Here is a 25,709-nt window from a genome sequence, read left to right as displayed (position 1 = left end):
CCAGGGTGTTGGTAATTGTGAAAGCTGCCGGGTGATGCCAGTGTCCAGCTAAGGCTGAAAGTCTCAGCCCAGTGCGTGCTGCCCCTCTCTGGTTGCATTGTATGGCCAGGCCGGCACTCAGCCCCTCCCCCAAGAGTGGCAGAGGGAGAGGCTGGCCGGCCTGCCCCTCAGGCCCAGAGGCCAGGGGAGGCAAGTACTTTAGAAACACAGGCAGCAGAGAAAAGCAAGGTGGGGTATAGACAGCACAGTGATGCTGCCTGTTAGTTGAAACATGAACCGGCTCTTGTCTGGTGCTGAGCCCGTCTGATTGGGCAGCAGCTGGTGAGACGGGGCAGAGTCAGCGGCCTGGGGTAAGAGTCGCATGTGTTCCCGCCCACACCCTGAGTGAGGCCCCCAATCCCGGGCTTCTGTGGACCGGCATGGAAAATCATAGTCACCAGTGTCTGGGATTAGCCCCAGACCAGGCACCCCGTGAGTCTCTTTCACGGAGACTGTAGGGAGGTCCCGTCTCTGGGGTTCAGTTTCCTGCTGGTTTGCACCTGTCCGCCCTTCACGCCACAAACCTCCCTGCCCTCTGGCGCACCCGGACCGCACCCCGTGAATGTGACCTCCTGGCCCCTAGAGGCGTTTCAGCGGCTGACCCCTACGCTACACCGAAGGCCAGCAAACGTTTTCTCTGAAGGGTCGGTGACGACCTATTTGAGGCGCTGCAGGCCGTGTGGTCTCTGCCACGACCACCTGGTCCTGCCGTTTCCACGTGGAAACGGCCGCAGACAGTCCGTGAATGAGCGAGCATGGCCGTCTTCCCCGTAACTCTTGATTTATAAACACGGGCGCTGGCTGCGTTGGGTCCGCTGGCCATATTTTGCTGACCTCTGCCCTAAACCAGCCCAGAAGAGATTCTTAAAAAATCTCTCTGTGTTGCATCCTTTCCTAATCATGTGGCACGGAGTCCTTCACCGTTCAGACTCAGGGAATTCTAACGTGAAGTTTCTGTGTTTGAGCCCACGGTGCCCAGTCTCATCCCTGAAAATACAAAAAGAAAAAAAAAAGCTATGCCCCCCACAGCTCGCCAGGAGGGTGCAGCTGGCAGGCTGTACTGTGTTCCTCTCCTCCCGAAGAAATGTTCAGATCGGTGCCCAGACCCAAATGCGATCTCCTGATGCTTAGGTGGGCACAGTAAAAAAAGAAGAGGGGGGAGGCGGCGGAGGAGAGAAAACCGACGAAGTGAACTGACACCCTACAGAGCAGAAATGGCACTGGTAATTGGCAGACATAAAGCACTTCCGCAGCCTGCTAGCACAATCACATCGGCACGTCCCCGCCATCCCGGCGTGCCGCAGGGTAGAGCCTTGTTAATTATATTAGTGCCAGTCTGCTGTGGGTCATGCCTGCCCAATTACATGTCCCCTCGCGGTGCTCCTCCTGCTAGGCAGTAAGCTGGTTCCCCCAGACGACAGTTCTCCACGGTCTGGGAGACGGTGTTGTTCTCCCGGGTGAGTGTGTTTGCATGCTCTCTCGGGGCGGTTCTGCCTGCCTGCCTCCTGCCGCCTGCCGCTCGCTCCTTCTGACAAGCCCACAGCACACAGATGCCCTAATGCTTCCTTCCTTTTTTCACTTTGAACTATAAATACATAACGTGAAATTTGCCATCCACAGCCTTTTCAGTGCACACACAGTTCAGTAGTGTTGGGCACACTCACATCGTTGTGCAAACACTCCCCAGAACCCCTTTCATTGGGCAAAACTGAAACTCTGTCCCCACGCATCCACGACTCTCCATTCTCCCCCCTGCCCAGCACCTGGCAACCTCCCTTCTATTTTCTGGGTCTATGAGCTTTACTACTTACTCTTGGTGCCTCATCTAAGTGGAATCTGTTAGAGTTTGGCTTTCTGAGACTGGTTTATTTCACCCAGCACCACGTCCTCAAGGTCCCTCTGTGTTCAAGCAGGCGCCAGAATTCTCTTCCCTCCTAAGGCTCCGTCATGTCCCACTGCGTGCATGTCCCACTGCGTGGGCCTGCCACATTCGGTGTATCCACTCTTCCACCAGTGGGCACCTGGAGGGCTTCTGCCCTTCGGCCCTTGTGAAGATGCCGCCATGAACATGAGCGTACAAGGATCTCTCTGAGACCCAACTTTTATTCTCTTGTGTGCGTACCCAGAAGTAGAATTGCTGGATCATGGGGAAAGCCTGCTTTTAATTTTGTGAGGAACCACCGTGGTGTTTTCCGTTTTCCGTTCCCATCAATACTATATAAGGAGAGATGCAACATTTCCCCTTATTTTATGGAGAAAGCGATTCCCCTTTAGCTCTGCTGTTGTTTCTGGGAGTGTCTGTGAGAACCAGTGCCCACTGCTGACCTGCAGGGAAGCCTGTTGTATCGCCCAGTGGTTCTCCGGGGCAGGGGGTGGGGGCAGTATTCTTCCCCCGGAGGACATTTGGTGCTGCCTGGAGACATCTCCTGTTGTTCCAGAGGGTCTGGGGCACAGAGCACATGCTCCCGGCATCCAGGGGGCAGAGACCAGGATGCTGTTGAACAGCCCACAGCGCACAGGCCAGACCAGCCAGTTATGAAACCACAGCCGGGGGGAGCCCTATCTGTCATAGCCTGGAGGTTTGTAAACCTTGCAGTGGTCATTTCAAGGTCATACTGCCACCTGCAATTAGGTCAGGGCTTATATGAGTGTCTTTTTACTTTGTATTTAGTTAATAAACTGGCTAAAAATCTAGCACTCCCTCTGTCATTTACTTGGATATATCTTTGTCCCAGAACAAATGCACTCCTCGGTGTAAAAAGCATTTTAATGAGAGTGCCAATGCCCTTGGGATTCGAAGTTTCTGAGCTGTAGAGGCCCTTCTGTGGGGCAGTTCCTCTTCAACAGCGCGTCTTACCTGAACCGCTGCCGTCCAGGATGGCTTCCAGCTCACCGTAGAAAACCTGGAAGGTGTGTTTTAAGAGATTAAAGATGACCCATTAATCCAGGAGGAATCCTTTCGGGGTATGATGTATATGTCTGTGAGTTTTAAAAATAGTTGAGGTCCCCGTATTTATATGATTTCTGGCCCGATTTTCTCTCCTGCCTTGCAATGTCACCCCAAGTGATCTGTGCCTTTGTCAACCTTCCCGCAGCTGCTCACGACTCCATCCCCTGACCATAAGCCTTGGATTTCCTACACGCTTTCACTGCACACGGGCTGTTCCCAGGTTGTCGCTGGGACAGGTCGCCCGTGCTGGCTGTTTCTGCTTTCACAGCGCTCTGTAAGGAGCAGGGCAGCCCGAGCTGTTCGAAGGGCTCGGGGACACGGCTATTTAATTCTGAGTCTGTGGCCGAAGCAGGACAGAAACATCTCTCACCAAAAGCAGCAGAGAAAGTGACACCTAGGCCACTATTCAGAGTGCCTGATGCATAGGACAAGGTCCAGCAGGACCTTGGACTTAAGGTCTGGGGATTTGGATTTAAGACTTGGCTAGACCAACCACACTGCACATCTGCACACGCATGCACCCGCACACACACAGTAACTGCCAAAGGGGGAGCGTGTCTGGAGGGAGGACTGAACAGCAAACCTGGGGCAGCGGGGACTCTGGGGTAGAGAATCGGGATGTGGGGGAAAGGGCAGAGCCACTTCCGGTTGGTTTTCTTTTTCCTGTTACGTTCTCCTGTGTTCTCTGAATTCTCGTTTATGAGAATGCATTGACATAAAACTTGTGTAAGGTGTAGCATGTTCCATGTTCGAGAATGAGTTGGGCCCTGGGGGAACAGAGCCTGATTCCGCCAGCGCGCACTTATCTGTCTCTCTCTCCTTAAGTGGAGTCTAGTGCGGGGCGCGGCGCATCTCCAGGACTGCAGACGGCGGTCTGCTCTGAGCTAAGATGCTCTCACGTGCATTGAGATGGCAGGTCTTAGTGCCTTGTCCACCCCTCCCCCCCCCCGCCCCCGCATATCGAACGTGATGCCTCTGTCGTCACAGCCTGGCACGGAGACGCCGCGGTGGAAACACGCAGCCGGGGCCAGCAGCCTGGAGGGTTCAGGTTGACCGGCTCAGGTTGCTCAGGTCCCCGGTGCTGCCGCCGCCACCAATGCCAGGCCAGCCCGCTGTCCCTGGGACGTGCGCAGCCGCTCCCTGGGCCAGCAGATGGTGAGATCGCCCCTGTGCCTTTCAGGCCGGACGCCTGGTCCCTGGCTCCACGCCGAGGCTGCTGCACAGAGCTCCGATGACATCAAAGGCAGAAACGCTCAGGTAACGCAGCCCTCCCGTCTCTCCGAGATGCTGAGGGCATGCTTTCTCCTAACGGCTTCACGTTCTCCCTCAGACTCTGTTTCCCAGGGAGAGCCGCTGGGGGGTACCATGTTCCCACTGAAGGACACTTGGGATGTCAAAATCTAAAGAGTGAGAGGGGTTGCATGGAACGACCACCACATACAGGGGCAGTTAGAGCCCCGTGGACTCTGGACACTCACCCGGGTCCCTCCCGACTCACCCCTCCCTCGTCGTGTTGGCTCAAGAAGCCTGGGAAACTCTGTCCTGTGCGCGAAGCAGAGTTGCTGTTGTCCCTCCTCTCTAGGACACAAGGTCTCGTATCCTTGGGAGGTTTCCCCCACCCCCCACCAATATTATAATTTTCATTTACATTTTTATAGAGCATTTCTATTTGAAATTTCTGGCTATCCCAAGAATGTGCGAAGCATAAAAAGAGCCGACAAAATATTGGAGAAAGTTAAATTTATCATGTCTTGAGAATGGTACGAAGTAGTTATATTGGACATGGTGACAGAACAAGAAGAACCCGTGAGAACAGATTTAATGTATTTTTAGAGACGTTTTCTTTTAACGAAAGGGAAAGGATTCTGTTACTATGGTTCGGTAGCATTTGATCATTACATTTGGAGATCTTAAGTTGAATCCCGTATAGACATCCACATTATCATTTATTTTGGCCAGGTTTAGTCACAGGTCAAGTCCTGGTGGCCAGAGGGGAGTGGGAGGAGGGCCAGGTGCCTCCACCAGGTGCCTATGTGATAAGACAAGAAACGCCCTCACGCTCACGCGAGGCCACGTGGACAGAGCGTCTCCTAACGTGGGCGGAGACCACGACTCTCCCTGCACGTGGTCGTGTCTCCTAGTTAAAGACCCTTCGTTTCTTTGAAAACCCCCAATAGATCCTCCCCTGTTTGGAGTTCTGTGTGGCAGGGGGTGGGTGACCTGAGTTAAATTGGGCCCTTCCGCAGCTGTAGGGAACCCCAAGGAAAGTCACGGGAGGAGGAAGGGACGAGGTCCCTGGCAGCTGGGATGGGCTCCTTGAAGGCGGACAGCACAGCCTCCTTCCCTAGCACGGCTGACCCAGGGATCGCAGTCACCATCCTCAGAGGGTCTCGGGCTCAAAACTGGGCGTGTGCTGGCACGAAGAAGGAGCTGTGTGTGAGTAGGACAGAAGGAGCTGTGTGTGAATAGGACAGAAGACGACAAAATCATGCACAGGTGTTTGCTCTGGGAGGCTAGCGCTGAGTGTTATTTTCCTCCTAGCGCATTTCTACAATTCCTGAACTTTCCACCATGAACACCTTATTCCTGTGGTTGGAGACATATAGTCATCATCAAAAGAATAGTCCCTGCATTGCATAACTCTATATTTTTCAGATAACTTGTGTATCTTATCTCACTTGACCCTTTCATAACCCTGTGATAGAAGCTGGAGATATGCCTTCAGTGTTTTTTTTTTTTTTCAAATAAGAAAATGGAGCTCCAAGGGGTTAAGGAACTTGCCCAAAGTCACACGCCCAGACCTCTGAGTCCTTGTCCAGTATCCCTTCCCCTGTAGGTTGCTGCTTCTCCTGGCACGGTGAAGCTGCCCAGACAGGAGTCACCCTCACCTTCCAATGTACAGGTGTGATCGGACACTGCTCGGGGTCCGGTCCCTGGCCTGTGGCAGGCACACACCCAGATCAGCCAGCCCACGGAGGTCTAGTCCAGGATGAACTGGGAAGTCTGCCCTGGTCATCCCAGAGCCCAGACCTTCCTTACGTCTCACTGAACATCACCTTGACTCATCCTCACTTCAGTGAGACACAAAGCCATTGCCCAGAGAAATCCCTGGGTTCCAGACGGAGCCCTCCAAGCCCCGGAGGGCGTTCTTTTATGGACACAGGGCCCAGTGACGTGCGCACAGTGGGGACCCCTGGGCTGGAAATCGGAAGGCCTGGGCACTTTGTCTCTTTTCCATTGCCTTGTCTTGGGGTCTCCAGCAAGTTCTTTGCTTTTCCTGAGCTCCCCGTACAGTGAATCTGCTGGTGCTGGATCCTGTCAATGTTTATAAGACGGCACTGGGTCCCCACATGCCATGAACTCACGTCCCATTTCATCCCCTTCCCACCTGTGACCCCCTGGGTGCAATCAGCTCCTGGCATGTGATGGAGGGCCTCCGTGCCCAGACCCGGGGTGGGCCACCCGCGTGCAACGAGTCTTCTCACCCCACCTGGTCGTGTCACCGTGTTTCCACAGTTACCTCTGAAGACGCTGCGGTGAGAAGACGGAGGTGGCCAGCGGCCTGCAACCACCTGGGGCTCCCCGCCGTGGGACAGGCCTGCCGGGAGACCGCGTCCGACCTCACCACACTCCAGCTGTAACTCAGTGGACATACAGGCTCTGAACGGAGCGTTTATTTATTGTACATACTTGGATTGCACAGGCTTGAAGTCAGTACCGTAGTCAACTTTTATTTTTTAAAAAAAAACCACACTCACTGTTTCTCCCTTCTTAAACATGCCTCTCGGCACCCGTCCATCGGCTCAGAGAGCCCTGTCCCCGCCCCTCCCCTCCCCCAGTGTCCGTCCCGTGACCCCAGTGTCCGTCCCGTGACTGTAAATACGCTCGTGGGCTGGCCCTTCCCGGGTTCGGAGCCATTTTTAGAAGACGCCTTGGTTTGCGAGCAGCCCAAAGTCGCAGTGGGCCCCCGCGGCTTCTCATTGGCATGATTTTATGCTCCCAGCGCACACACTGCAGAATCAAACCAAATAATGCCTTATAAACGACACAGCTCAGAGAGACTAGTGTGTCCCCACACCCAGACAACGCCACGCAGCCTCCAGCAGACGAGATGCAACGTCTCATTCCCGTGTCGCAGTACAGGGAAATTTTTTTTTGTTTTTTTTTTTTTTGCTGCCTAATGTAAATATGCCGAAAAGTCACGGCGGGAGCGGGCTTGGCCCTTTGGTGACTGAATGATCCTACAAGCAGCCAACGCTCTGTTTACAGTGGCCTTCACGCCCGAGTCCCCGAGACGTTTCCTCGTGTCTCTTCCAAGTTCCCAGCCCCATCCTGGCAGCCAGGGTGAGCGGGGGGCTGGAGCTTTATGAGACTTTGGTATGTTCCCTGCAAGTGAGAAACCTACATAACTCCTTCTTAGAGTAAATTACTAATTCTATCTCGGAGGTCTCTTTTTTTCTTCTCCCCCGAGTGCAGGGTTTCTATGGCAAGATAAAGTGTAGACCAAAACCTTATGAAATATCTGCCTCAAGTAGCTGGCGCCCCACCCCCAGCCCTGGGAAACCTGGAACCGTCCGCCAGGCAAAACCCCAGCTCCCTTCTGAGCTGAACAATGTCACTGGTCTGAGAGCCCCTGGTCCCTGAGACGGGCACCTCTGGAGTGGGGGCGGGGGGAGGGAGTGGTGTCCAAGTTCAGCCAGCCCTGAACTCGGAGCCAGTCAGGACGGGCTCCGACAGCTGCTCACACCCTTGGTCTGGAGCTGGCGAGGGAAGGGAAGCCTGTGTTTGCTCACCGCCTGACCCCACACACTCTGCGTCCTTGGAGAGGGAGGCCGTGACAGCAGAGGGACAGAAAATAGAAGGAAACAGCCGGCTCCCTGGTCTGGTATCAGAAAAGCTGCAGATTCAAGGAGACCGGGGAGGGAGAGGCTGGGAGAGCAGTGCAAAGGTTTCCTCTGGAGCCGGCGGCCTCTCCCGCGCTCACACCTTGAGGGCGTCACGCCCAGCCGAAGCCATCCAGACACGGCAGACAGGTGGGAGGGCTCTGGCTAACGCGTGACCGTGACCGAGACCGCACACACCCGCCTGCAGCCTGCGGTGAAGGCTAAGAGGCCACCCGGCGTTGTGGCTGGGCTGCGTCCTTGCAGAAAGAAGCGCATGAGCAAGGTCAAGTTCCCTGCTCGGGGGAATAAATCAAGCCAGACTGTAACAGCTAAATCAGTGGAAAAGAAGTCTCCCCAGGGCACCAGCTCTGGGCACGGCTGATTTGTTTCGCAGGCTCTGGAAGGTTTTCCGAAAGGTCAGGATTTCTTTATTACAATGGCATCCACTCCGCCTCCCTCTCAGTTGGACAAAATGATCACCGAGGATTTAATGACTAGGGGTAAGAGGGCCTAGACAGAGGCAGTTCTGCCTGCGAGTGCTCTGCCTGCCCCCGGGGGGTGCTTACACCTCCGTGCTCTGCACCGCTGGGGTAGAAGTTAAAGATAAAACAAGTCAAGGACAGAGAGAAGGAAGGAGCAGAAAGCATACGTCGCAGTTAGGGAGGATTCTCGGGACGCTGGCGTTGCATCTCTCCTGGAGACCTGCCCCGAGTTCAGGCCCCTTGAACTCTCAGGACGCAGGGTGCGCCCTTGGCCGTCACCTCGCACAGAGACATCTGAGTCTCGGGGCCCCACCCCCGACGGGACGCTGTCTCTGCCCCTGGGGACTCACAGGTGTTTTACATGTATCGACGTTCCCTCTGCAGACTCTTCTCTCTGTACCTAATAAACTGTCGTAAGTGGAGATGCTTCCGGCCGTTTCCTTGTTGACACCTACCCGTGGTGACCAGTGCCGGGCTCAGGGTTCTCGGGGCTGGTTTCCTCACCTGTAACATGGAGGCATCACTCCGTACCTGAGTATATGGTGGTGAAGATTCAGTGACGTAGCACCCAAGCAAGCCCCTACCCCTGGGGTCCCAGAAGTCCAGGAACGGGCCCTCCCCACACTCCATGGTACAGGCAGTTTGCCAATCCCTTCACCCACCCCATCCCCTGCACCCACCATTCTGCTTTCCATCTCTGTGAGTTTGACTACTCTCGGTACCTCGTACATGTGGAATTATACAATATTTGCCTATTTGAGACTCGCTGATTTCAAATCTAGCACGATGCCCTCAAGGTCCATCCATGCTGTAGCAGGCATCAGAATTTCCTTCCTCTTCAGGGCTGAATAATATTCCATTTTATGTGCACACCCCATTCCGTGTATTCACTCATCCATGGATGCATATGCTCTTTTTTTTTTTTTTTTTTAATTTTACTTATTTATTTATTTATTAGAGAGGGAAGGGAGGGAGATAGAGAGAGAGAGAAACATCAATGTGCGGTTGCTGGGGGTTATGGCCTGCAACCCAGAAATGTACCCTGGCTGGGAATCGAACCTGGGACACTTTGGTTCCCAGCCCGCGCTGCATATGCTCTTTAATGACCTTTTGGCTTTCTTGAATAACACTGCTCTGAACATGGGTGTACACACATCTCTTTGAGAACATGCTTTGAATTCTTTTGGGTATGTACTCGGAAGTGGGATTACTGGATTATACGCTAATTCTACTTGTAACTTTCTTGAAGAACCTCCACACTGTTTCCCACCCCAGCTCCGTCTGACACTCCCACCAGCAATGTACAAGGGCTCCAATCCCTCCACATCCCCACCAACACTTAAGATTTTCTGGTTTTGGATAGTCGCAGCCCGACAGGTGGGCTCTCACTGTGGTTTTGTACTTACTTGCAGAGTGAGTGTATCCACAGAAGGGCACAAAGACAGAGGAACCTGCCGAACTGACTGGGTTTTCTGAAGATTCGAGTCAGAAAAATGTACCCCCTTTCACACATTTTCTGTGCTGCGAAGCACGCCCACCTTTACTCACGAGACGCAGGACAGAAGAGGCCAGCAGACGTTCATTTCCATATTTTTTTTATTGTAAGCGTGATGTACTGAGAGACAAGTCCAAGGGCAAGCACTGGATGGGGAAGTTCTCTGGTTTTGGACACTTGTACAAAAAAGGCTGTGGCGTCTACTCGGTCAGTCCCCACGGAAGGAAACACACACTTTCCTTTGCGTTACCCCCGCCCGTCGCGTTTCCCAGCTCACAGGCCTGACGTCTCACAACATGGTCGCAGACATGTGCATTCTCATTCCCCCCGAGAACTCTGCACGCGACATTTTGGGATGCTCGAAGTCAATCAGATGAAAGCACATTCGACACAAACACAGGAGGGGAGCCGGGACCCAGGGCCCGGTGGGATGAAACGCCACAGCTGCAGGGAGGGCGTCCTGGGACAGCGTGTGCCTGGGACCTGCCGCCGCCCCCTTTCTACGAGGACGGCCAGCTGGCGGGTTCCCCTCCCCCTTCCCTCCATACACAGCCTCCCCACAGCTGAGAGCTCGGCGGAAGACCTTCCCCACAAATGACTGCAGGTGGTGGCTTCATAACAAGCGCACCGGTCCTGCCTGGCTTCCCTGCTGGGCCAGGCACAGCTGTGTCACACCTGTGCCACTGGGATGTCACACCTGGGATGACATCAGCGAGGGAGCAAAGTAGTTTGCCTGGTGGACGATTATGTTTTTACGCCGAACAATTCACCCAGTAGCAAAGGAACCTCACTGCTAATATCTAATGGGCAGCGTAGCCTGGAAGAAAGACTTTCTAACAATAACACTGGGCCTTATGTTACTGGGCACTAAAGAACCACCGTAATTGCAAGGACCCCCTCCTCTACCTAAAGTTCCACACCAGCTCCAAGCATGACAGAGCACGCTACCTCTGCTTAGTTAATGCACGTTTCCTGGGGCCTTCGCCCCACCCGGTCCCTTAAGGGCCAGGGGCTGGCATCCTCTATGGTAAACCCCTTCTACTAGACGAGACCCACTAGCCTAGGCCTGGTTATGGGGTGGGGGGGTGGGGGAGACGGTCTGTCCTTCACGGCCATGTCTTCCTCCTGCGCAAAGCTTGCATGGCACCACCACCTCCCCCCAGGTCTTGATGGGCACACACACGGCATTCCAGGACGCTATTTACACGCTGACCTTTAAACGTTTTTTTCATAGTTCATCTTGAATATTCACTTTCTCCATATTGCCTTTAGAAAAGCAATCCCTGGTCAAGAAAGTGTCCACGTCACGATACGCATTTCTCAGAAGCAGAGTCTGTCCGGAGCATTTACAAACAAACATTCCCCCCACGACAGCCTGCTCTAATCCGACAGCGTACTTCAAGCTGCTGATGGAAGTCGACAAAAGTCACTGGAAGTGACTGCGGCTGCATCAGCAGATTCTCTGCTCTCTGCTTGTCCTTCCCAACGTACAAAGAACCTGTCCACTGCTATTGCTTGGTTTGCCTGTACATACATACACACCACCTCTCTGGCGGATGGAAGCATCCCAGCCTTGTTTAACTTGGGCCAGGCTGCTGTGCCCTCTAGTGGTAACACGGGGGCATCACAATTGTGACGTTCGGCTTTAGCCCAGACGACTCCCAGTTAGCCTTGGCCCTCCTGGGAAGTGCCGGGCTAAGGTCCACGCCCCCTCACAGAAGCAGCCGCTGTGTTTCTCACCGCACAATCAGGTTGGCTGGGTTCCCCGTGACCTTGGGCCCATAATAATAAGAGCAGGCCTCCGTGTAATCCATTCTCCCTGGATTCCTCCTGGTCAAACCCCTGATCACCTCGGGTATCACAGACATGTCAGGTCCGATAAAATGTTTCCGTAGCAGGGGGAGGTGACAGCTCACTGTGACATTTAGAGTGGCTTTCTGCATCCTCTCGTTTTAGACAGCCACTCTGGAGCTGGGCCTAGGAGGGGATGAGGCGCCTACCTCATTCTGGAACGCCACCCTTCCCCTGGCGGACAGACACTCAGAATGATGGCTCCCCACGGGAGGGGACCCTAAGTTCATCCACAGCGAAAGCCAAACCGGGATGAGAGTCTCAGCGACTATAGGCCCCCCCGAGTGGCTGCTGTGACCTTTGTCAGCTCAGACAACCTTCCTGGCCCTCACCACTGGCAGTCGGTCATTTTCCAGACAGAACTAACGGGACTGCCCCGGGCAGCAAGCTCCTGGTTCCAGCAAGCTCTGGGTGCGCTCATGCCTACACTCTTGCAAGGGAGTTGGCAGGAAAAAAGGTTTGTTCTGATACAACCCGTGACCCTCAGGGTCCGCATCTGCGTGTGGGACCCATGTCCCTTCCAGGTCCCATGGGCTCTGATACAGTGCTTCTGAGCAGGAGTCACTGGGAGTGGTGAAGCTGCCACCTCCCACTCGCTGGTGTGTTAACACACTCTTCCCTTAATCGTCTCTGCCCCTTTAAATTCCAAGAGTGGCTGAGAGTCTCAGTAGCTGGAGGTAAGCCCGCCCCCCACCACCTGCCCAATTCGGCCACCCTCTGAGGGCAGCCACTGGAGCATGCGGTGTGTGGGGGGGGGGGGGGGGAGGTAAAGGGAAGGACCAGGGAAAGCCAGGTGCTCCCCATGCAGATTTCTGGGACATAACAGGCTGGGCGGGAAGGGCGGGGGCTGGACTGTCACCCTGGAGTGAAATGCTTCTACATCCATCTGTCACCTTCGCGCCCTCTGGGTCCCCAGCGCTGAGCCCATCTGGCCTCCCTCACACGCTCCTCCGTGCTCGGTGGTGAGTCAAATCCTTCATGCACACACAACATGGGACCCCAGTCGGTTTAATTAAAGTCTCTGCTGAGATAATGCTGCGGCTGCAAAGGTTCCAGCTACTTGAACGAGACCCGAAACACTCAGAAGTCTCTCCTTCCCTTTTCCTCATTCACTGAGAGCTCCGTGGCTTTGGGAGGTGGAACTACACCGCAGGGGCATTTAATTAATCCTAAACTAGACGGCAGTAAGCAGGCCCAGACCCATTTCTACAGGAGGCCTCACCCACGTGGCGGGCGTGCTCGCAGCAGGGCGAGCCCCGTGCCTTTGGGTGACCCACTCAGGGTGGTCACGGGCCGGGCTGCTCCTGACAGTCTAGAGTGGGCCGGTTCCGGCGGGCACGGAGGACCGGCTCTCCCGCACGTGGAAGCGGTCTGGGCGTCCACGGCACACGAGACGGATTCTGGAGGACCGCTGGGACTGGACGGGACCCCCTGCCCCCACCGGCCGTGCCCCTCGAAAGACACATCTAGAGACATTCTGCACTAGGGACCGGCACTCCCGTGGAGGGGGGCCAGGAAGCCGCTCCCTCGAACACACACAAGCCCCTGGGCCAGACAAAGAAGCGCCTCTTGTTAACATGAAAGAAACGGTTACTGAGAGGAGGAGTAAGACTTCAAAAGATTCTGCTTTCCCACGCACTCAGCATGGCGGGGCCGGCCTCTCAAGGCCCGAGGAACCCTCATCCTCCCCCGAGAAGGCTAATGGGCCCATTGTCACCGGAACACAATGACAGCAGCCTAAAACCCACGACTAGTCCTCCGGCCGAGCAGCAGGTGCGCGGGGCGCCTGTCACACCTCGGAGGAAGGGGACCGAGGGGCGGAGGGGACGCTGTGAGATTCCGGGCAGAACACGAGTTCACAGTTGGGTTTGGCTTCGGACAAGGCGACCGCAGCAGAACTTTCTCGTTTTACTCAGACTGGAGAGCGGTTTGTTTTGCTGGTAATTTAGTAAGGTGGGAAACTTTAAATAAGAAGGGGGAAGGGGGCGCTTACTTCACTCACTTAAAGAACTTGATCTCCGTGTCCACACAGTCATAGAAAAGGTCCCCCACCTCAGCGGGGTCCGGGGGCTCCGAGCTGGCCAGGATCTCTTCCATCGCCTCCAGGCCTTGCTTCTCCAGGCCCAGCATGGTCTTCTTCAGCTTGCGGCCTTGCTCCTGAGGGAGGACAACAGTGGGGACAACAGTGGAGTCACCACCCTGACTGAAGCTTCGGCTGGGGCAGGGGGTGCGCCCTTTGAAGAAGAACTTCTTTCTCACCGGAGACCTGAGAATCTTTCTCTTATTGTCATAAGATGCACCTACCATAAAATCCACCACGGGACCCCTTTTTCATGGCCTGTGTCCGGGCATTAAGTACATTCACACTGTTGTGCAGCCCTAACCCTTTCCAGAACTGTTTTGAAGAATCAGTTCTTTGGTTTGGGGATTTTTTTAATCCTCACCCAAGGACATTTTTTTTTCATTGCTTTTAGAGAGAGGAAGGGAAGAGAGAAACATTAATTGGTTGCCTTCCACACATACCAGGACCAGGGATCCTATGCTCCTGGACCGGGGCTAGAACCCGAAACCTTCCAGTTACGGGACAGCACTCTGACCAACTGAGCCACACAGGCCAGGGTTGAAGAACTCAGTTTTTTAAAACAGCATCTTTAAAGTGTTGCCATCGTGTGCAATCTTTGTACCCCCAAAAGTATACAAAGAATTGTAAAAAGCAGAAAAGCAGTTGTCCCAACTAGAAGTGAATATTTCAATAATTCCTGGGCAAACAGAAGTGAAGGAGAACTACTCTTAGCCCACTGGGCTGTAGAATAACATCAAAAGTATAGGCTTTGCTCACCCTGGCTGGCATAGCTCAGTGGATTGAGCGCGGGCTGCGAACCAAAGTGTCGCAGGTTCAATTCCCAGTCAGGGTACATGCCTGGGTTGCAGGCCAGGTCCCTAGCAACCGCACATTGATGTCTCTCTCTCTCTCTCTCTCTCTCTCTCTCTCTCTCTCTCTCTCTCTCTTTCTCCCTCCCTTCCCTCTCTAAAAATAAATAAATAAAAATCTTTTTAAAAAGTATAGTCTTTGCTTCATTTGGTTTCTTTCAAGAGACGGGTGGGAAAACTGACACCCACATTCTGGGAAGGGCCCTGGGAACCCGGACTTTGGGAGACGTGCAGGAGAGGAGGGAACGGTGAGCTGGGTCCCCACCCCTGTTCCTTTCTCACTGACCCCGCCCCCTCCACTGACCGGCCCCCAGACTCACCTGGTCACTGGCGATGACAGCACGTGCCCACTCGTGGGCCTTGTACAGTTCGTGCCGACGGTCGGGTCTCTCCTGGAACCGAGGCTCCTTTTTGGCAGGGTCCTCGTCCCCGAAGCAGGGAGACTGTACTTTGGGGACGAGTTTTACATCGTCAACAAAGATGAAAGGCTTGAAAATGGACCTGGAGAGAAAGGAGAGGTGCTTCAGCCAGACGGGGGGATTGGGGACACCCGGACGCTGTCCCTTCACTCTGCAGACACGTCCTGAGCCGACTCCCGGCGGGCAGGTGGGCGCAGGGTGGTGGCGCGTGGTGAGTGGTGGGCGGGTGCGTGGGGAAGAGACACGACTGCGTAGCTTCGTAAATATTTCAGTGACTCTAACTGCCCCTTACAAGCTGCCATTCCTCCTGTTTACGGTGAGGAGACATCTGAACAGACCTCCTTTGTTCTGGGAAGACCATTTGCCAGGCTCCTCCGGTAAAATGGGCGGCGCAATGAGTCCTCTGTTTCAGCTGGAAGAAGCGTGCCTCTCTCTACCACCGTTTGCTGCGGGGTGGCCTCCTGGAGAGGAAAGCTCTGAGACCCCACCTTGCTCTCTACTTTTTTTTAGGTTCTACCTTATTTGAAAAAAATCTGAAATATCTCTGACACGCTCGGGGAGGGAACAGATTAACAGAGATGAGACACAAGGTCCCCAGGGGCTCTGGCCGGGTGGCTCGGTCGGTTGTTGGAGCATCGTCCGGTACGCCGAGAGGCTGCGGGTTCAAGGGTCAGTGTGCATCCGGGGGGTAGCCCGTCAATGTTTCTGTCCCTCCTCTCTCCCTCCCTCTCCCTCTCCACACCCCCCACCCCAGACAGGAGCAACACACAAGGCCGCGCTGGGACCAACACGCTAAGCTTGGAGCCGACGGGGAAAGAATCTAGAACAACCAGTTCCTCTCAGCCGCGGGTGTCCCTCTGGCTCATCTACCGGTCATTCCGGCTTCTCTCCCATCATTTAGCCAAACTCACATCTGCGTGCAGCGCCATCGGTGAAAGACATGGCCACGCAGAAGCAGCGCTTCTGGAGCATGGGACAACCTTAGCGCTGGTTCCCGATGCTCGGGGCAGTTTTGAGAAGTCAAAAATGTAGGGTAGGAGAGAGGAGAAAGTTGGTGCTGGAAGAATTCAGATTGAATTGGAGGGGGCTGCTATTTGCACCTGGTGTATGTCCACGCAGGCTCTCTGTGCCTAGCTGTGGCATCTGAGGCCCATAATACCATCTCCAGTAACAGACAGGTGCCACTCGTCCCTAACATCTGGATTAAACACACGAGGTAGTGTCAGCTGATCCAGCTTAGTGCACTGGGGGGAGAGGAAACCACACACACACACACACACACACACACACACCACGTCCCTTGCATCTCCCCCGCTCCTTGCCACTAGAGTGTGTCAAACGCCCTATTTGCCTAGGACTTTTCTCCTATTTTCTACTTCTTTTTTTAATATATTTTATTTATTAGGCTATTACGGTTGCCCCATTTTCCCCCATTTATTTCCCTCCACCCTGCACACCGCATCCCACCTGCTTCCCGCCCCCACTTTAGTTCATGTCCATGGGTCGTACATATAAGTTCTTTGGCTTCTCCATTTCCTGTACTATTCATAACCACCATTCCCCACACCGTCTATTTCCTACCTACCATTTGCTACTTATTCCCTGTACCTTTTCCCCCTCTCTTCTCCCACTCCCCCAACTGATAACCCTCTATGTGATCTCCATTTCTGTGGTTCTGTTCTAGTTATTTGCTCAGTTTGTTGTTATTTTTTAGGGGCAGTTGATAGTTGTGCTTGTTGTCATTTTACTGTTTTTTATCTTCTTTTTCTTAGATAAGTCCCTTTAACATGTAACATAATAAGGATTTGGTGATGATGAGCTCCTTTAACTTGACCTTATCTGGGAAGCACTTTACCTGCTCTTCCATTCTAAATGATAGCTTTCCTGGATAGAGTAATCTTGGATGTAGGTGCTTGCCTTTCATGACTTTGAATACTTCTTTCCAGCCCCTTCTGGCCTGCAAGGTTTCTTTTGAGAAATCAGCTGATAGTCTAATAGGGACTCCTTTGTAGGTAACTTTCTCCTGTTCTCTTACTGCCTTTGAGATTCTCTCCTTATCTTTAATCTTAGGTAATGTAATAATGATGTGCCTTGGTGTGTGCTTCCTTGGGTCCAACTACTTTGAGATTGTCTGAGCTACCTGGAAGTCCATTTCCTTTGCCAGATTGGGGAAGTTCTCCTTCATTACTTTTTGAAATAAGTTTTCCATTTCTTGCTCTTCCTCTTCTCCTTCTGGCACCCCTATGATTCGGACATTGGGACGTTTAAACATGTCCTGGAGGTTCCTAAGCCTCTCCTCATTTTTTGAATTCTTGTTTCCTTATTCTGTTCTGGTTGACTATTTATTTCTTCCTTCTGATCCAAACCATTGGTTTGAGTCTTGGTTTCCTTCCTGTCACTGTTGGTTCCCTGCACATTTTCCTTTATTTCACCTTTCATAGCCTTTGTTTTTTCCTCTATATTGGAACCATACTCAGCCACTTCTGTGAGTATCCTGATTACCAATATTTTGAACTCTGCATCTGATAGGTTGGCTACCTCTTCATTGCTTAGTTGTATTTTTTCTGGAGCTTTGATCTGTTCCTTTTATTTGGGCTGTTTTTTTGTCTTGGCGTGCCAGTGACGTATGAGGGGCGGAGCCTTAAGTGTTCACGGGGGCGGGGCAACTCACGTGGCCTCGTAGTAATGCTATCGTGGGGGAGGGGTTGAGAGGGAACTGCGCCACCTGCTCAGCTCTCTGCCGGCTTTCAGCCACTTCCCCCACTACCCACAACCAAACTGGGCCCTTCTGGTGCTGATTCCCGGGTGGGTGGGCTTGTGTGCGTTCTAGGACCCTGTGGGTCTCTCCAGCGGAGTCTCCTGTGAAGCTGCAAGTTTCTCCTGCTGCCGCCTCAACCCCCACAGGTGTTTTCAGTCAGAGGTTTGCGGCTTTATTGCCCCACGCCGGAGCCCTGGGTTGTGGGTCTGTCTCACTCCCTGGTTGTTGCTCCTGGTTTATGTGCATGCGAATGTGGCACCACCCGGTCCTCCAGCCGCCACCTTGCTGCAAGTTCTCTCCGCCCGGCTGCCCGTCTCCACCGCTCCTACAGGTCTGGATGAATGTGTCTTCTTTAACTCCTAGGTTGTTGGACTTCTATACAGTTCGATGTTTTGTCAGTTCTGGTTGGTTTTTGTTTTTAAACTTGTCGTCCTTTTTGGTTGTGCGAGGAGGCACAGTGTGTCCACCTACGCCTCCATCTTGGCTGGACGTCTATTTTCTATTTCATAGGTTGAAGTACATGGCCTAATACTATTAGGGGGAATGGGTTGGGAAATAATCTTCTAATATTTAAAATGGAAAATATTTAAATTTTCTCCCTTTCTTGGATTATCCATCCCGCATGTTGAGTATGTGCGTGTTTTCCCAGAGCCCCGGTTCACGGTGTCTGCCAGTTGCTGTGATGTAAATACACCCCCTGAGGCCCATTCTGAGCAACCAATGGGGCCTCACCGAGCGCTCAGTCGGGAAGGATCGCCGTAGTCAGCTCTCACGGGCTCTACTGTGCCGTGGGACTCTGGAGTTTACAGTCTCCAAGTGCAAAGGGGCCTCCATTCCCTTCTCTCTCCGAGTCTTCACATCGGTGAAACTTAAGCAAGGACCAGCTTCTAACTGGGAAGTGGTCTCCAGAGGTCAGCCCAGTGCACAAAAGCCAGTCGGAGTCACTATAAAGGTGATGGAGGGAGCAGCTGACTCAACAAAGTACTGGTAAGATGGGATTTGCTTTTTTGATGAATTAATTAAAGGTCTTTTGCATCTCCCTCTAGCTCTCGAACTTCAACTTTTGGACCTCTTCCAATTCTCAAACTTACCTAGTGCCTGGTACTTGCTAGGAGGCATGGGAGGAAAGTAAGGGAGAGGAGGAGGAGAGAAAAGCGAATGTGAAAACGAGTTGTTTCAGGAGAAGGATCCATAATTAATGCGGTGAGCAATGGTGGGGAGAAGTGCCGGAGCAGAGTGAGCAGTAGTCAAACCGCGTCCTCTGGTCCCTGACGTGACTGGGAGGGGCGAGCCAGGCAGTCCCGCCCTCTGATTGGGATCTTCCTGGAGTGCCCAGCTCTGACACCGCTTCCCCAAGGTGCCTCTCTCGTGTTCTCAACGCGAACAGAAGCCACCACACTGCCCCTGATCTCACTACTGAAAACCCCTAGAGTAGGTAGGGATGCTTCCTGCTGACAGAAGACAAAATGTGGAACACGGCCAATGACAAACACGGAAATGTTGAAACAAACAAACAAAAAATCCTGTGACAGCTCCACAGTCAGAGCAGGAAACACAGCTCACTGAACCCAGAAGATAAAAACGAACACCTTCCGGAAAGCTCCTGATCTTCTTAAAGGCCTTCCCGGTTAGCGTGGCCCATCGATAATCTGCTTTTAAAATTACTTGAAACCTTAGATTTTAAATATCCGAAGGCTATGTCCCAACCCATTTCTCTCACTGTATTAGGCCGTGCACTTCAGCCTAGGAAGCGGCGTCCCTTTATCTTAGGGCCCCGGCGTCACAAAGGCCTGCCACCGAGCACTGGGAGAGCAGGCACCTGACACCGGGAGAAGGGGGGCTGGCACAGCCACTCTTCGGTTCAACCCACTCCTTCAAAGGCTCCTGCTCCCTAAAGACCAGGCCCCAGACCTTGGCAGAGCATTCCAGCTGCCCCCAACGCCCCCATGTGCCCCCATGGGCCGGCGGCACGTGCTCACCAAGAGGCCTTTGAGCCACCAGCCCTGGGAGATGAGCTTTCATGCCTCTGTGCGTTCGCACATGCTATTCCCTCTACCCAGGATGTCTTTCCTGCTTTTTGTCCCTCCCAAACTCCTACTCTTCCGACAACGCCCCATGCCCAAGAGTTCCTTCCTCTGCGAAGTGTTCCCCTCGGTCATCTCCTTTGCGCCACCTCTTCCCTTATACACATTTGGTCTCTAGTACGCAAGAAGTTCTACCCCTCTGCTGAAGTTCATGGGCAGAAAGCAACCCCTTAAAATACCATGTGCACTTGAAGTTGCTCCCACGGGCTTTGTCCCCTGACTCAGAGGCAGTGGTTGTTTTGAGAAACCCTGGGCATTCCTGTAATCTGTCTGTCTCGCGTCTGGTTTGGCTTTGCATCCCCCACGTACATCACCATGCCTGGCTCACACTCTGTATGTGTTTGCTGAATTTAAAACCACTGGATTCCATGATTGTGATGAATGCTATGTGACTAAAGCCTAGAACACCCCTTACTCCAAGCTCTTTGTGCTGTGCTGGCCACAGTGAGGCCGACTAGACACTGTGACTTGGCTGCACAAGAAGCAGTGCAGGGACCTAGTGCACGCTTGCTGGACAGGCTTTTGAGGGTAGCTCGTGCATTCGCTTACAGGACTGTGTCTCAGACGCACCTGGAAGGGTCTGGGGTCCCGGTGAAATAGTGGATGCACGGTGAGCTTCGGCTCTGGGGCAGGACGGACACCGCGCTGGCTGTGGTGAGGAAGGACTCGGAGTCTATGCAGACGCCACTGGCTTTGTCCCGTAAGACATCAATCATAGTCTGCACCGTGATGCTTTCTGGAAAGAGAGAGAGGTCGCGGGAGATGTCACCGTGGCAGGCTGCGAACCCAAATCCATCCAGTCCTTTCCCTTTTTTGGTACTAGAACTCCTGAAATTATATCTGGGAGCATAACTGCCTAACTACAGACTGTATTTCCCAGCTTCCTTGGTGGCTGGGTGTGGCCATGGGGCAAATCCTGACCAATGGGAGGCGAGCACAACCGACGTGTATGACTTCCTTTTCACATCCATAAAAAGGGATGCTTGCCCTTTGCTCTCCTTGGCTCCCTTCCTTGCTGGCTGGCTGGCAGGCAGATGCCAGCAGGTGGGTCCCAAATGGAAGCCACGTGTTGAGCAGGGTAACCTGCCAGCCCCGGACCATCCAAGTACATCTGGACTATACTGTAGGAGAGAAATATACTTCCATTTTCTTTAAGCCACAGTATTCCAGGGTCTTTTGGATCCAGCACTTAGCAATACCTCAGCCAGCACAGTAACACAAGGGAAGGACACCCACGAGAAGGCACATGCAATCCATGCACAGCCCACCACCCAGTTCAAGTGCGCTCACACACCCTTCCTGGTTAGAACCGCCACTGTATTTGGAAAATGGCCTCTCTGCAGGGGAGAATGTGGACAGGGAGGTGTTCAGAACAGTCAGAGTCCTTACAACTCTGGGCTCTGGCTGTAGATAAACAAACAAATCCTCGATCCCAGTTCTACTTTCTCTCCCTCTGGTTACGATTCATTCAAACACGGTTCTTTCCGCCTGTGTTCCCAAAGATGGCATCAAAGCATCTCTCAGGGAGAAGGTACCTTAACGCTCACTAGCACAACTCCCTCCTCTTTGCAAATCTCTAACAGGGTGTCAACCTTTTGGCGTCTCTGGGCCACACTGGAAGAAGAAGAGTTGTCTTGGGTCACACATGAAATACGCAAACACTAACGAAAATTGATGAGCAAAAAAAAAAGGTTTTAAGTAAATTTACGATTTTGTGTCGGGCTGTATTCATAGCCAGGCCAGGCCTCATACGGCCCATGGAGCCACATGGTCAGCCCTGAACGTGTCACTGTTAAAAATATCAACAGTAAGTCCTCGCTTTCTTCAACTACCTAGTGCTCAAATTTCATCATTGTCTCATACATGAGGTTATTGATTTGAATCAGGATCCAATAAGTTGATGATGTCCCTTAGACCTGTCTTAGACTCTGCCTGTCATGAATCCCACTGACATTTTACTTGCTGGACCATTCCTCCCGTACAGTGTCCCTCCCGTACAGCGTCCCTCCCGTACTGTGTCCCTCCCGTACAGTGTCCCTCCTGTACAGTGTTCCTCCTGTACAGTGTCCCTCCTGTACTGTGTCCCTCCCGTACTGTGTCCCTCCTGTACAGCGTCCCTCCCGTACAGCGTCCCTCCCGTACAGCGTCCCTCCTGTACAGCGTCCCTCCCATACTGTGTCCCTCCTGTACAGCGTCCCTCCCGTACAGTGTCCCAGTCTGACCTCGGCGGCTGGCATCCCCACGGCCCTATTTGATCTGTTTACCCGTTCCGTGTGTTCACTGCAAACTAGTGGCTAGACGTGCGGGCGTCATCAGATTTGGGTTTGATGTTTCGGCAGGACAGCTTCCTACTTGGCATTACATACTTTCATCAAGCAACTTTTTTAGATTAAAACTTTGAGGAGGTTTTTTTTTTTGAGTTCCCACTTTAAATTATTTATAGATACTTTTGTACCTTCTTGCCCAGAATATTCTCATTAAGTTCTATAGCAAAAGTCTCAAAATGTTCTCCTAGATTAAGGCCCAGCAAACTCTTTCTTAAAGAACCACATAAATATTTTAGGCCCATGGGCCATACACACAATCTCCGTGGTAGCTCACCTGTGGCAACTGCTCACCTCTGCCCCGGTGGCACAGAAGCGGCCAGAAATCAACAGGTGTGGCTGCGTTCCGATAAAATGTTAGTTACAGAACAGGTGGCTGGTGGCAGGTCATGGTTTGCTGACCCGTATTCTAAATGATCAAAGGCTTGACCTAACAAAACACATGTCTCTCACTAGCAAATACAAAATGTGGCCATTCAGGTTCACGTGGAAGGGTTTCCACTCCGGCACAAAAGTAACGAGCTATCTAAACAGTACGTTTGCTGCGATAATTGGGTGGGAGACAGGGGGCTCACGGAGAAAATTCAATTCCACAGTTAATAAACGTTCACGGAACACAGGACTGCAACACGCATCACAAGGAGATCCTAAGAGGAGTAAAAGACAACACCCCTGCCCTCGAGGCCCAGCAGGCTAACGGGAGGAGAGAATCAGAGAGAAGTTAAGTCAAATACACAAATGTCGAGGTGTCAGAATGGTTGCAACAAGTATCATAACGGCAGCGGGAAGCTCCATGGATGCAAAAGCACCGTGTAAGGATAAATGCAAGTTGTCGTCTCGCCCGAACCTCAAGGACTTGAGCACGAGTTGGTCTCTGTGCATGATGTCTCTTCTCCCCTCCTCCTCTTCGCTCGCCCTGAGTTCAGACGAGTTCTCTACAATAGCTGCGGGACGAGAGGTACGAGAGGGAGAACCGTGAGGGGTGAACTCACCTTCTTGCTTTTCCAAGCTGTCTTTGCCTGCACAGCAGTGTGGAGGGTCATCAGCTGGAGAAAAAACTTCAGAAAAATTGAACTCGTCCTCTCCCGTCCACCAGCCTTGACTCTGGGCGTAACTCCGGAGCTCAGGATGCTCTGCGTCAATCTTGGTGGTGAGCGAAAGCTGATTGCAAATGCACTTGACTCCCTCTGCAGAGAGTACACAGCCCAGTCAGCTGGAAATACACTCACAAAGGCTGAACAAAGACACGGAAAGTTACAGGGAACCTCTCCCCTGCAACATGACTGTAACCACGGGGATGAAACGAGTTCCGTTTTTGGAGACAGCAACAGATGAGCCTTGTTCCTCTTCTGGGAAGCTCTCCCAGAAGGTCTGACCCATCCTGACCCGCATTATCACTTTGTAAATGAGCAATGGCCACTTGATCTTTAATTCATAGTCAAAAGGAAACCCTTCCTTCTGGCTACGTACACCCCAAGCACTGACTACTTACAAGCAAAGTGAAAGGTCCTTTGAAAGAGTCATTGAGCTACTAACAAGACTTGTGAATGTAGCAACCGCAGAGAATCCTCCTCCCCAATTGAGTCTTGCCCTACCCAAAGAGCGCTGTACACCACCACCCTCTGCCTATAAATACAAATATGACACTCCTTCATTCAACTACTTTTTCAGGTCCCGACATTTAGACAAACATAGTAACGCTGATCGTGGATAGCTTTAAAATAACAGAATTCACCTGGGAATGGATGTGTGTCATGTGTGCACGGGAGAAAAATCCATGGGAATTTTTTTCTCATAAAAATACAGTAAGTGTAGCCAAGGACGTGTGGAGTCAGACACACCTGCTTTCTGAGTACACTGCATGCACCTTGGAGGATGAGTGTTGAGGGACCAGTCCCCCTGGGTGCGGGGAGCCTTGCCTTGCTGTGGCTGCTCCAAAGCCTGAGCAAGGACACCCTGGCCCTCAAGCCTCAGGACGACGTCCAGCTCACTACAAAGTTATCACTTGTAGCTCAAAACATGTATTCACAGTTGCTGCTGCTTCCAGGGAGCACGCTGAGCTTCTAAATTCTTGGAGAATGAAGTAGGGAGAGAGAGAGAGAGAGCACCCAGACTTCAAGCTGCAATAAAGCCCTTCCTGCCTGCACCCAGCTCCTGGAGGCAGGGGCAGGGCGGGGCTGAGTTCTTGTAGCCTCTCAGCCTGGCTGGTGAACTCTTCGGTAAGAGTTCCATGGTAGGCTTTCCTGGCTGACGTCCTTTGCCATCCATCATTTCAGGGGACACCGTAAGTGTAAAACTATTTATTTTAATGAAAATAAAAAATAGCTTTGTCCTAAATACGTGATTTTAAAAATATTTTAAAATATTTTTTAAATTTATTTTTAGAGAGAGGAGAAGGGAGGGAGAGAGAGGGAGAGAAACATCAGTGTGTGGATTGGTTGCCTCTCACACGCCCCCAACCAGGGACCTGGCCCGCAGCCCAGGTACATGCCCTGACTGGGAATCAAACCGGCGACCTTTCGGTTTGCAGGCCAGCACTCAGTGCACTGAACCACACCAGCCAGGGCAATAAGTGATTTTGACATTATCCGCACTAAGATATATTTTAAGTCTTATAAATAACTCCACAAACGTTATTTGCCTAGAGGACTGATTTATAATAGACATTTGCTTTCAAGAATGTTAGCATTTGGGAGTCAGAGTTCACTCAGTCCTGCTGCAACCACACCACTGCTGAGATTAGAGGACATGAAATCAATGAGTCCAGGAATGGCTGGGGGTTTTCTCTAAAGATTTTATTTCTTTCTTTTTGGAGAGAGGAAGAGGGAGGAAGAAAGACAAGGAGACAGACATCGATTCTTTGCCTTTCACACATGCCCCCGACAGAGGACCGCACCCACAACCCAGGCATGTGCCCTGACAGGGAATCGAACTGGCGACCTTTCGATTTGCGGGATGACACCCAACCAACTGAGCCACTCTGGTCAGAGCTGGGGGTTTTTTTTATTTAATTATTTAGGGAAAGACAACATTGGTTTTGATGAGGTGGGTTTTTAAGCTATATTTAGAAGTGAGACTAAATTTTTAAAGTGCAGTTATAGATCAAAAAGTTTTACATTCTCCCTAAAAACAACAGGGTTGTTTTCAGCACGGACCAACAGCCTTCTCAATGGAACCATCTGACAGAAAGACTCCATCTCAGGAGCGGTTTCCTTAGGGGAAGTTCAAGTTCCTGCATCGCAGGAGGCCTGGAGACCTGGCAGCCCACGCCAGCTCCTCTAGCCCTGTGACGTCTGTGGAAGTCGGGCAGGCCGACACGCCTGGCACCTGTATGTGGGGCACCCGTGGGTGGACATACTCTGGGACGGCTTCCAGATGCCACTCCGCACCCTTGCGAGAACGAGAAGGAACCGGCCCTCCTCCAGGCAGACACGACCCTTGCACAGCTCAGTCAAAAGACCACGGCTAGATCTCACTGCCTCCGTGGGGCGGC

At 52.5% G+C, this 25,709-nt stretch overlaps 2 protein-coding genes across 2 annotated transcripts in view; one reads left to right on the top strand and one right to left on the bottom strand.

Moving 5' to 3' along the window:
* WIPF3 (WAS/WASL interacting protein family member 3) overlaps nt 1-6,809 on the top strand; it is a 73,232-nt gene extending 66,423 nt beyond the window's left edge. The window contains exons 8-9 of the mRNA XM_036010450.1: nt 4,170-4,246; nt 6,506-6,809. Of these exons, the coding sequence (XP_035866343.1) occupies nt 4,170-4,246; nt 6,506-6,529 (101 nt within the window). The 3' untranslated portion in view covers nt 6,530-6,809. The remainder of the gene's footprint in view (nt 1-4,169; nt 4,247-6,505) is intronic.
* A 3,123-nt stretch (nt 6,810-9,932) lies between these two features.
* Nucleotides 9,933-25,709, bottom strand: part of SCRN1 (secernin 1) — a 53,633-nt gene continuing 37,856 nt past the window's right edge. Inside the window, exons 6-9 of the mRNA XM_036010448.1 lie at nt 23,209-23,403; nt 20,463-20,628; nt 14,952-15,132; nt 9,933-13,857 (exon numbers count right to left, since the gene is read on the bottom strand). Of these exons, the coding sequence (XP_035866341.1) occupies nt 13,699-13,857; nt 14,952-15,132; nt 20,463-20,628; nt 23,209-23,403 (701 nt within the window). The 3' untranslated portion in view covers nt 9,933-13,698. The remainder of the gene's footprint in view (nt 13,858-14,951; nt 15,133-20,462; nt 20,629-23,208; nt 23,404-25,709) is intronic.

This window comes from Phyllostomus discolor, chromosome 10, assembly GCF_004126475.2.
Source record: "Phyllostomus discolor isolate MPI-MPIP mPhyDis1 chromosome 10, mPhyDis1.pri.v3, whole genome shotgun sequence".
In the NCBI taxonomy this organism is placed as follows: domain Eukaryota; kingdom Metazoa; phylum Chordata; class Mammalia; order Chiroptera; family Phyllostomidae; genus Phyllostomus; species Phyllostomus discolor.
Note: the sequence above shows the minus strand (reverse complement) of the source record. Positions and strands in the feature narration are given on the sequence as shown.